This window comes from Polypterus senegalus, chromosome 3, assembly GCF_016835505.1.
Source record: "Polypterus senegalus isolate Bchr_013 chromosome 3, ASM1683550v1, whole genome shotgun sequence".
Classification (NCBI taxonomy): domain Eukaryota; kingdom Metazoa; phylum Chordata; class Cladistia; order Polypteriformes; family Polypteridae; genus Polypterus; species Polypterus senegalus.
The window spans coordinates 46,600,179-46,612,879 of record NC_053156.1 but is presented as its reverse complement, the minus strand read 5'-3'; the positions used below and the strand labels follow the sequence as shown (position 1 = coordinate 46,612,879).

The 12,701-nt window shown below is 37.1% G+C and overlaps 1 protein-coding gene across 4 annotated transcripts in view; it reads right to left on the bottom strand.

Moving 5' to 3' along the window:
* The window catches only part of per1b (period circadian clock 1b), a 67,780-nt gene that overhangs the window by 2,840 nt on the left and 52,239 nt on the right, over positions 1 to 12,701 (bottom strand). For all 4 annotated transcript variants that reach the window (XM_039747114.1, XM_039747116.1, XM_039747118.1 and 1 more), the window contains 3 exons: positions 5,504 to 6,462; positions 5,066 to 5,249; positions 741 to 939 (listed from right to left, as the gene is read on the bottom strand). In XM_039747114.1, coding sequence (XP_039603048.1) covers positions 741 to 939; positions 5,066 to 5,249; positions 5,504 to 6,462 — 1,342 coding nt within the window. The remainder of the gene's footprint in view (positions 1 to 740; positions 940 to 5,065; positions 5,250 to 5,503; positions 6,463 to 12,701) is intronic.

The following is a 12,701-nucleotide window of genomic DNA, read 5'->3' as shown; positions in this document are numbered from 1 at the left end:
TTATTCTCCTTCTTGCCTGCATGCTGTGCTTTGAGCCGCTTCTACGGTACTTCAATGGACTCCAAAATCACGTTTGAGGGTTCGAAAAAGGTAGAAATATATTCTTTTAAGCCATATGTGAACATTTCTTATTTATTCGTTCTCCACAAGGAAATCCAGCAAGCATCATTGTACAATGCCATTGTGAGGGCTAACTATGCGTGCTCTATTCTGTTACGTCATTGTGGGACGCTGGCTTTTGCTGGCAGAGGGAATATTAAGCGCCGTCTAACAGGACCGAGTTTCTTCTGCAGCACAGCAGTCAATCTTAAGATGGCTTACTCAGAATTGACACCAACAGGACTTGTAAAATTCACTTGCATCTTTACAATTTCATCTTCCAAATGCTCCAAATGCCCATAACTTAAGAACGTACTCTCACCCACTTGCTGCTAAGCCTACTGAAACCATTGTGTGCCAGTAGTAAATTAAACTTTGATTAGGTGACATAATACTGTTTGCTTTACTATTTGTTGTTTTCTCTGGAAAGGTCTAGTTCTAGTTAACCGTAACTTACTAAACTGATACCTCACAGCACACATATTTAGACTTATAGACAGGAAGCACTCATTTTTGCTGAAATGCTTGCCACCATTCACCTTTTGGTGATTCATTTCATGAATATAAAATACAAGCCTCATTTCCTAAAAAGCTGTCAAATCTCATCTCCATCTGAAAAGCAAGCATTGTTTCACTCTCACCTGACAGGCAGCTGGTAAGTCATCATGACCTTCTCGTCTGTATTGGCCATGAGCAACCAAATCGGGTCTTGAAGTACATATCTGATGAACTGATCACTTTCAGTTGCCAATCCACTGACACACTTCTTGTTGTTATTATCATTCTCAGAGGAGTCGATGCTGCCAAAATATTTACTGGTATGACTACTCTGACTGCTTCCTGTGTGAAAAAGTCAAAGAGGAACGTAAGAACAACTTCATTTTTCACTGTAAACATAAAACCCATCTGTCAAAACTCCTTTCGGACTTCACTGCAGAATGATCAATTATTCTGTCATTTGTTTTAATCTCACAATTTTATGGAAAACAAAGACAACATAGATTCTGATACAACGGGACAGCATTGAGGCCATCACCAAATAACAGCAAACAATATCAAAACATTCATGAAAAACAACAAATAAATCTTAAAATGTCACTTAATCCACATCAGTTCTCCAGTCATGTGCTCACAATGCCCAAAACACACATATTTTTGCTAAACTATTGTTATATAATTTCTGCCCGAAAAATCGGAGTGAAACGTGCAACAGAGTTCAAGCATTTAAATTGAAGAACCCCTTATTCATTAGTCAAGTTTAAATAAAATGCTTAATTATTTGTAATAGTTTTTTTTTTTTTAACATTTTCTGGAGTGGAACACATGATAGCGATATTTACTTACTGACTATTTCTATGGTATAGGGCGGTGTTGCAGTGACACGTCAAGAAGCATAAAAATCCTGCTGCAATTTCAAGGCAATAGAAGCGCTTGCATCATTTGTTTATTCATGGAATTGGCTCAGAAAAAACGAAAAAAAAAAAACGGTACCTGATTCGTGCTTGTGTTGAGAGTGCGAGGATGTGACCGAGCAGTTGTCAAGCTGCAGTCATTTTAATTTGTAGTGTCAGAAATTTTAATGAGGACGGTCAATGATGGCTAGATCAATCACCTTTAACAAGTTTTTGCCCCTTGGAAGCTTTCACATTTCATTATTGTACAACTTTGAATCACAGTTGATTTATTTGGACACTGATAAACAGATATTAATCTAAATATATAATGATATATATATAATATATATATATATATATATATATATATATATATATATATATATATATATATATATATATATATATATATATATATAAATAAAATTCTTTTTGCATTTGAAACGGAAATTAAGTATGACCACAACAGTCCGATTACATAGACAAAGAGAGTCAGAAGCAGATCGAGAGAGAAGGCTCGCTGATCAACGTATACGACAATCACAATTGAGGGCCTCACAAACACCCAAACAACGTGCTGAACAGAATTGAATTAGACGGATGCAGTATTCACAGGCTACCACGTCACACAGGCGTCAGGATCTGTATATGGAGGGATTCAATTATAACATTGAAAAAGATTTTTGCCTATATCCAAAAATTACAATAGGAGAACTGGACATCATGTGTGAGTACTGCCAAGCACAGAGGGTTAAATTTGAATCACGTGGGATGTGTTTTTCAGGTTAAATGCCATTGCCTCATGAGAGCCACAAATATTTCCCTTCCACTCAGTGAGCGAAGCCACTGGGTAATCTGCTAGTTAGATATATAAAACACCAAATAATTCATTACATAAATATTCACTCCCTTCAAATTAGTATTAATTATATATACCTTTGGCAGCCATTACAGCCTCAAGTCTGTGCCCACACACAGGTCTCTCTCTCTCTCTCAATATTACACATCTAGACACTGCAATTGTTCTCCATTCTTCTTTGTACAACTGCTCGAGTTCTGTCAGGTGTCATGGGGATTGTAAATGAGCAGCTTTTTTTAATCCACCCACAAATTCTCAATTGAAGTGACATATGGACTCTGACTTGGCCACTCTAGGACATTAATATTGCTCTTTTTTAAGCCATTCCTGTATAGGTTTGGCTTTATCCTTGGCATTTTCTCATTGGAAAACAAATTGTCTCCCAAGGAGTAGTCTGTTTTCCTTTAGGATTCCCTTGTACTTTGCTGCATTCATTTTGTTCTCTACTCTCACTACAGATGGCTAATTTTGGACTCATTAGGCCATAGAACCATCTTCCAGTTGGCTTCAGAGTCTCCCATGCACCTTCTTGCCAACTCTAGTCAAGATGTCAAGTGTTTTTTTTCTTTTAACAACTGCTGTCTCATAAAACTGCAATTAATGAAGTACCTGAGCAACACTCCGATCTCATTCACTGTAGATTTTCACTCCTTCAATATTCTCAGCAATATCTTTGTGGCCTCCCACACTACTCCTCTTTTTGCACAATCACTCAGCAGTTGTGAATGGCTTTTTCCGAGTATATTTTCATCTGCGTCATGAACGTAGGCTTTGCAATGAACGTACTGTAGCTACAGTTGTGTATCCAACAACCCATCCATTTTTATAACTTCTCTAGTTCAGATCACCCTGTAAAGTGCTAATAAACGTGTATACTCTTAGAGGAGCACAGTTAGTGGGACTGCTAAAACATATTTATTCCTGAAATCAAATCAGTAAACATTACATTTATGTCGTTTATTGTGTTTTTGAAACTAAACTAATGTTCACTACTCTAACAATTAAAACTTCCCAAACATTGTGTTGTTTCTGCTTTCACCTTTTGGGATGGTATGGGAGCGAATGGGACACGGCCTCAGTTAGGAGCAATTATTACTGGATTACTACACAGGCTTAAGTAACAGCAACATCTAAATACGTAGTTTAAAAGCAACAGAACAAAGTCTGTCTTATGAGAATTTGGAAATAATAATACAGTTTCATTTGTTTTATTTTCAAAGGCTGACACATCTAAAAACTGATTAAAGCCTTAAAAAAATTAAAAAGATCAGTTGTTTATGACTTTTGAAATTTGAATTAGTTTGACTTCTCCATTAAATACTACTCTTGCACAAGTGCTATTAACCAGCTAATGTCTCCTCCGTACACTGATGCAATCTCATAAGAGCAAATCACACAAATCTAACAAAGTGCCCTGTTATAAATGTAGCTTTGAAGAGTTTGTTTAAATGAAAATCTCACAAATTATCTGGGTATAAATTAATTTAAATGGCAATAATCTTCTTCTATAATACGGTACCGTGCCTGTTCGTTTGTCTGTCCAGGATTTTAAATCACTTGTAGCTCGCAAACCGTGTGATCTATTGACCGGACATTTGGTACACATACACTATGTGACGTCTACTATCTGCTTCCGGGATTTTTATTACTCTTTTTATTTTTATTTTACTGTAGAATCAACTCTAGGCAGCACGCAGCAGGGTGACTGTGCGGCGCATGCGTATGGGCGCCGTTCTCGTTCCCTACCACCTTCGCGGTCACATCCCCTAGTGCTTCATATCTTTAATCATTGTTGAGGCAGATTGAAGACTTATGTGCAAGCTTAAGTGAAAAATTAAGAAAAACGTACTAAGTAATTACAACACAAAAACTAACTTAATCAGTTTTAAGGCAAACAGATGCAGACGAAAGAAGAGAAGCAGCGGGCTGCTAGGATGGAGAAAGGAAGATCTGCTCAGAAAGCAGCAAGTGCATCAAGCTCTGAGCAAACGAATGCTAAACGTACAGAGAAAGAGGATGAAAACAAGGAACGCTCAAGTCAAGTGGATTCACTGCGCGTTTTCATGCAGTACGCCGTTACTGGTACAGTGATAGTGTTTGATTTTTTTAGTATTGTTTGTTTTTTCCAGTTAATAGACAGCATGTGTTTGGTAAGATAAATCGGATAATCTGCGATGATATTGTATCATTGTTTATAAACCCTATGGTTTATAAATCTTTAAAAGACTTCAAAACCAACAAAATAAACTCTCTCCCAATTTTTGAGGGTGATTTCCACAACCCCCCCAATCACCATACATGAAATTAGAGCTCTAGACTATATGTTATTTGTAAATTAAAAAAATGGAAATTTTAGGCTTTATAATTATTTAATTTCAAACTACACTATTGTCAATACATTTAAACATTAAAAAAAAACATTTGGTGTACCTGCTGTAAGAAAAATTAAAACACACACACATGCACAACACAACATCCCCCTTTCAAAACCTTGTTCAAGCCCCAAAAAATATCATATATTGGGGGTTGGTGGGGTGGATAAAGAAATACCACCCTTACTTTTGCTTAAAGTTTTCCTAAAAAGATTTGCGTACCTAACAAATTAAGACAGAAAAAAAGTGCTATCTACAGTATCTATTTTTACAATATTTAAAGACTCAGGTAGCCGAGTTATAACACAGCTACACACAGAAAAAAAGACCTGTGGACTCACTTGTTCCACAAGCAGAGGTACTACAGCCATTAGAGCCTGAGCCCATGGAGCCAGAAACAGCTGACCCACTCCCAGATGCTGCAGATCCTGTGCCAGATCTCGAGTCTTCTTGCAGTAGAAGGTCCAGGAGATCACTGGAGCTTGACATAGCATCCTGGTTAAACGATTCATTTGCTTCTCCATGCTGCAAAATGGAATAAATAAAACGTGCAAAGTATTAATCCAAGTGTTATTTTACTGCCTCTAGGTAAACAAGAAGAGTAAAGACTCAACTATCCAACACATCAGGCTACAAATCTACAGGCCCATTCATTACGTAGGCTAAAAATGTGCACCGCAAGACAATTGTTATCCTTCATTAATTAACAAAACATAAATTAAGCAAATGCTTTTAAACAGATAATGAAAAACTTTGCTGAAACCCAGCAAGAAACTCACATTTTCATTCTCCTTCTGGTTGTTGCCATCATTTCTTGGGCATGCTTTCCCGCTTACACCTCCAGCTTGTGCTCCTGGCCACTCGGGAACAGTGTTGGCATTTCCACTTCCTGAGCCACTTCCAGAAACTTGGCCTTGTACCCCGGTGCCAGAAGAAGTCATTTCCAGTCGGTTCCCTGCTGTTGTCTCCTCAAGCTGCAATAAGTTTAGCTGAAGAGGAGAGCTGCAGCGAGATTCAAACAGTGGGGATTCTGCCTCCTCCCGATCATTAGGGGGCTGACTGCTTGATGGCGGTGTACTGCAGCAGGAATATGGTTTTGCAGTCTCCTGTAGAGGTAACGGTGGGGCTACACTTGTTGAACTAAGCTCTTGTGTATTGGGTTGTATCATGGTGGTAGTAGGAGCGCTGGGCATATTAGAAGTAGATGTACCTGCTGATGTGAAAGAAAACATTTGGTTTGGAAAATATGGCTGTGGAAGAGTGCCATTAAGTTGTGGAAACATGTAATTTGGCAGTACAAATGTCACCATTGGAGTAACTATTGGAGAGGGATACTGAGAAGGGACAGGCTGCATTGGAAAGCATGTGCCACTCTGAGTTTCTGTAAATGTTCCCTGTGCAAGCTGGGGGGCAGATGGCAAAGAATCTCTCTGGGCAAACATGGGTATAGAGTATGTTGGCAAGACTCCAGGGAAAGGCAGCGGTGGCAAACTGGCCTGTGAAGTAACAGATGGGGGCCAAGAGACAGAAGAAGGACCAGGTAGAGCTGAATGAAAAGTAGAGCACTGTGGCAAGTTTGGGGATGATGCAGACTGGCCTCGATTGCCTGAACCGCCACCACTACACATGGCATGCTCAGAAGATTCATGATGTTTCAGACGCTTGGCCTTTGACTTCCCACCTCTCCCTCGCCGGCTGCTGCTGCCTGCTGCTGGATAGTGCCTGGAATTTCGGACACCTAAGACAAAAACAAATCATCATTAGGCGAGACAGAGAGAGCAAACAAGGAGTTAAGTTCCAGAATCAGTTCTGATAAATTAAAAAAAACCAAAAAAAAAAACCACACAAACTGCTGAGCTAAAAGTCCGTGGGCATGTCCACAGGCTGGGACATCTCCATTAAATTCAGTTCATTATTACAGAATTCACAGTGAAATGCGTTGCTATGATGAAACCTAACTCTGAGCACACCGTCTCTAACATGTGTGGCCTCTTAGTCCTAAATACAGCCAATCCAAGTTAGCTCATGCTCAGCCAGAAACACAAATTCAAACATACTACAGCTGTCAGACTGTAATGAGCCAGCTGAAGCAGGCAGCACAACCATTAGTTAAGGACACCTAACCCATTTGCACAACGTGTTTCTTTTCAGCCAGCAATCTCCCATTAGATATAATCTTAACAAATCATAGGTAATCAACATGTTTCTGGTCGATGTGCTGACATCAGAAAATGTATTTCACACCATATTCCCTTCTATAAACTAATCTCAAAAGTAGTACCTGAAATATTCTACCACTGATGTGATCCAAATGTTACTCTTACAGATAAGGTACAATATTTTTGCAAACAGTAGTTTAAATATACAGTATTTACCTACTTGATAAAAGTATTAATATAAATACTGACTGTTAAATGTAATGTAGTATACTGTATAACATGTAGTTATATACTATTCTAAGAGGAATATTACAGATAATTAAAAATAATCTTTTTTAAATCTTTGTTTTTAGATAAAATATTTTAGCACTGCTGGTCTCTTTTGCTTTTCTAATGCTCTCTCATTTATTTTTCTAAGAGGATATGGAAAAAGATAATCCATTGTGGTGACCCCTAACGGGAGCAAACATAAGAAGAAGATGATGAAGATCTAAACCCAACTCTGTCGATACAGAAGAAAATTGTTTTCTGAATCTTGGTAATATATAAAACAAGAACTAGGTTGAATGCAGAATTAATGGCTTTTTCATATGTAACCTCATGTACTGTATATAAACGTTCTGATGTTTGGTACAAATAAAAGCATTTTTAACATGTTTAAATAAGTAATATGTTTTTTAGTTATCATGCCTTGTAAACATTCATTATGTCTGTGGTTGATGGCACACCGATGAGCACTCTTGTAAAAAAACGAGCAGTCTTGGCTGATTCCTGGTTACACCTTTAGTTGGAGCATAGCTATTTGGTGCTTCATTTACGATTGTCCTTGTATTGAATGAATTATGGTGTGGTTTGTGAGGCGGCATGCTAAGAAATTTGCCATATATAATATTGAATTTTTAATAAACAGATTTTGTAGTAAGAAGTTAATAGTTTATGTATATCCATGAAATGTTTGCAAATTGTTTTTTATATTGTTTTTTGAGTGACTGGTTACATGCTGAAACTAGTGGACCCTGGGTGAGACAGGAGGCCACTGGCAAATATTTGCATTATTCCTCCTATTTATGTTGAATGTAGAGCAATGCTTCATGAGATACTTTTGATTGGAACATTGGAAAATTAACTTTAGGAGCATGTAAGTAGGACTTCACTCAGGCAGTTCTCAGCAAGAATGGAGAAATGCTGACCCAGACTGAGGACGCTGTCTGGCAGTGGAAGAAACAATCCTGAACACAATGAACATGTCCTCTGTGAGAGAAGGCAGAGCCAGAAGCTAAGGGGGATCAGTGCCCATTTCCTTGTGGGAGGTCACGGACACAGTTAAGCAACTCCACAGTGGCAAGGCCCCAGGAGTGAATGTGATCTGCACAGATCCTCTGCACTCCTCTCAAACATTTACAACCACGCATACTGTACAATCATTTCTCATTCGTGTATATTGTCAGACGCAGTTCATGTGCTCTCAGTTCCTATAAATTTTTACCTTTTACACATTTAAATTGGTTTATGAAAAGTACTCCATTTCATCCTTTAAAGAAGGACAGTACTGGACAGTACTTTTAGACATACAATCTATTTGTTTCCTTCGATGTGGTCCTTTTATCAACAATAATTTTATAAGTTCAAGATGACACGTCAAAGACTAAGCAAAGAAGAAAGGGCAGTGCATCAAAGAGAGACCAAAAAACATTGGAGAAAAAAAGAATTCAGAAAAGAATAATAATAATCTAAGTGCAAAATCCACATATGCGAGTGCCAGAGACACGAAGTGGCTAGCACGTAGCACTGGCAGTGGTTTTGCGGGTTTAGCCCCCTAGTATTATTTAAACATTCACAGTCTAGAGTGTAAAAAGTGTTTGAACCCTAGTATTCAGTAACTGGTAGAACATACTTTAACCTCCACCAAACATTTTTTTGTAGCTTCAGATTACATTCGCACAATGTTTGGGAGGAATTTTAGATCCTTCTTATCTACACAACTGTTTCAGGATACTGATATTTCAGGTATTCCTTGCATGAAATGAACACTTCAGGTCATGCCATAGCATCTCAATTATGTTGAGGTCTATACTCAGACTTGGCTATTTCTAAAGAAAAAACTTTCTTTGTATAAATCATTCTGTTGTTGATTTACTCATGTTTTTTTTCGGGGACTGTCTTGTTCTATGACCTAAATTATGTTATAGTCTGGATGATGAACCTCTACCTCAGGAACATATAAAGAGCTTTTTGTACTCACATCCACAGTCACACTAAAAGGCAATGGGTCAAAAGGGGTCAACTGTGCATGTACTTATTTTTCTAATATAGCAAGATGAAAAAACAAAAAAACTCCCATCCAGCTGAACATGGACCTCTATTGTACCATCAAGTGGCTATTGTGACTCAGATATTCAGGAAGCTATTAGAACGTACCATCTGTAACCATGTCTCACCATTTCTTTGTGCATTAGAATTTAAGTACGAATAAGTACAATTATTATGATCTCAAATACTGAAGTACAATGTAAAATGATATTAAAAAGAGTATTAAGAACCTCAGTTACAAAAACAAAAAACATAATAAATTCCCTTTTGTTTTGTAAGTGCTGTCAGCTTTTTAAGTTCAGCTCTATCATGTAAGACTGCTGAAAAAGCCTGCAAGACAGAGTCCTATTGCAGACAGGACGAGAGTCCAACACAGGACACTCAGAAACACACAAACATGAAATAGCATTTCTAGAGCCACCTAAAAATAACCAACTATAGGTTTTTAAACAGTAGAAAGAAACTGGAATCAAGGATCTGTATTCACTGTAAAATATAAACATCACTATCATTTCAAAACATGTGGTATAAATGTGCAATATAAATTGTATTTGAAAATTAGCTCTTACTTGAGCACAGTTGGATGTGAAAGCTGTTTTTAAGTGAGTAAATCGGTTCCAAAGTGCTAGAATGAATGAATGGCATTGCTCTTCAAGACATTAAAAGCCCTCATTGTGTGGTTTTTGCTGCCACACTGGGAGGGCACAGCCGTCGTTACTATTATTACTTACATCCTCAAAGGTAAGTTTGCTTGTAATGATTAAGCAACAGTACTGCCAAAAAGAAATTCTCACTGGTCAACAAATCACTGCTGACTTATCACCAGAAAGCTTTTCACAACAGAGCATGAAGTGCAAGACGCCAAAGGCTCAAATGCATAAAATATGTTATAAAATATGAAATTTCATAACAAAGTCTCATCATAAACTGGCAGTCAGTGGCTCTACAATGGCACTAAATATATTAATACATTAGGGATTAAAACACATTTTTAAATTATAACCTACAATTTTATTAATTTAATCAGCATCATACTTTAATTAAAATAAAAAAAAAAAAAACACATCACCTTGTCTTATTTTCCTGGCAAACCATTTTTAGCCTCGACTATCCAGTTGTTAGTTTACCTATAGTCAAATGGTTGGTTCATGACATCTAATAAAAAATCTTAATACTGACTGGAGTTTTTGCAGATGATACTATACAGCTAATTTGATATATCCTCTGCAGCTATTTTACGATTTCCAATTTATAACAGTGTTAAATTGAGAACACTTAACAAAGCCATTTGAAATAGTTACACACCTTATTATTCGTTTAGTCTTTGTTTCTGTCAAATGACAGACAGAAGTATTTCATATTTACCAGCTCCTGGACATTATAATTTTCCACCTTTCAACGTAAAAGTAACATGCATTTTAATCAAGCACGGTAGATAACTAAGGTCCTTTGTACCGCATTATGGTCTAAATCACTTCCATCACTACGGTTTGTTAGCTGCCCAAACTTCAATTTTCATCTCATTTCTATTCAGAACATATTCCCAGAATCACTATGGAACATCTTGGTGGTCTTTTGCAAATCTGACATGTGTAGTAATGTTTCTTTTGAAAAGCAGATAGTTTTTCTCCGTGACGTCGCTGCATAAGCATCATTCCCATTTAGTGTTTTTCATACAGTAGACATAAGAATACAGATTTTACCAAGATTAAGAGAACTCAGTCGGTCCTATCCTATTAAAATACGGTTCCTTTTCACCTCCTTCAGCACTGCATCGTATTGAGTCCTAGGCAGGACAGCAACATTGCTGTATTTCCTACATTTGTAGACAGCTAGTCTTACTGTGGATTAACAAACACTCAGGTCTTTATAAATGTGTAGTATTTTACTGATTTAAGCATCCCTAGAACGGATGTCCTAAGATTTTGAGATATTTTTTTGACTTGGCCATGGCTCACATAAACATGACTTTCTTGATAATGATAACCCACACCTCCAATTTCATCTCATTGACTGAAATACCTGAATCCAATTAGTTTCTGGAGAGGTCATGAGACTGTGAATGTACTCAGTACAGACAAAAATAAATGTATTTGTTTTTTCTCTTATTAGTTTAAGTTTTGCATGTCTAACTGTTATGAAGTCTTAGAAGAAGACCATAACACATTTTTATGAGTACTGAATGCTTAAATCCAGATGATTCCAAAAGGTACGCAAATATTTTCTGCAACTGCACATTGGTATTTTTATGTGTTATAAATATTAGGATGGCTATTTTGCAGCAAAAAAAGACATTATATCCCTAGTGACGAATCTACTAACTGGTCAGATGTTTCCTTTCAATTTAAAATGAATGTACATTCTGCAATTAATCAATCAACATTCCATACATCAGCTTTAACTCTCTAAAATAAGAAAGGCCAATGTAGTTGTAGCTTATTGTCCAATTGTGAAAAAATACATTTTAATTCCCCAAACAGCTGATTTTCATGAAAAAATAACTGTGCGTGTGTGTGTGTTTCTTTAATAAATGATACCGCTTTTATTCATCTGCCATATGTTTATATTAAAATTTTTAAAAAAAGACACACAAAAGGTATTATACACATTGCAGGGAAACTTAACTTTTTCAAAATAGAATAAAAGTATTACTTTCTGTAATAGTTTAGATAAACATTCTTATGTCAAATCAGATTTTTGCTCAGCATTAGGGGAGTCTGTTGTTCTAATATTATTAATTCCAGGTCTTTTACTTTTTCTTTTATGTCGCTGATGCCAGTTTTTAAACATATTTGGTTAATTACACATAAATTCAGCAGGTAAATTTAGAAAGTGGGTGGATGTATTTGGTTACATTTGTTACCATAGGCAAAACCTTTATGAGTTATATACATAGACCTCAGTTAAACATTCAGGGTTTTCATTTTTTTTAAATTATGCTTATATATTATGTTATGTGCCAAAGTTTTGCTGCTAGTCTATAATTTCAACTCCAACTGATGAAGCAACATAAGATGCACTGTGGTAAAATTAGATCTGCAGCCGATTGCCTTTTTAAATAAATAATCGCCATATTTGTGGCTTCTAGGAGTTGGGTGGGAGGTGGTATTAGCATGGCAGGAGCAGTTCCCGGGCGCAATGTGGCATGGGTGTTTCTGCACTTAAGAAAAGGAAGAAGGTGGCAGGAGTAGAAAAGAGCTGGTGCGGGAGTGAGCGAGCAAGAGAGAGCAGGTTTACTGGAGAATGCAGATAGCTGGAAGGAGAGACCTGAAAAACAGTATTTGGCCGACACTCGGGGCAGTTATATTGTCGACGGTGTTCGGTTTGAGAGGCTCCCAAATGGGAAGAGGGAGGATTGGAGGAGGACCCGCACTGTCACATGCACGAATAGCGTTTCTTTTTCGTCACACTTTAATTGGTCTTTTCTGACATCCAAAGCAGCAGTTAACTGAACAGTTATTAGCCTAAAATGTTGGAAGGCTTTCCACAAGCAATCCCTGACCAAATG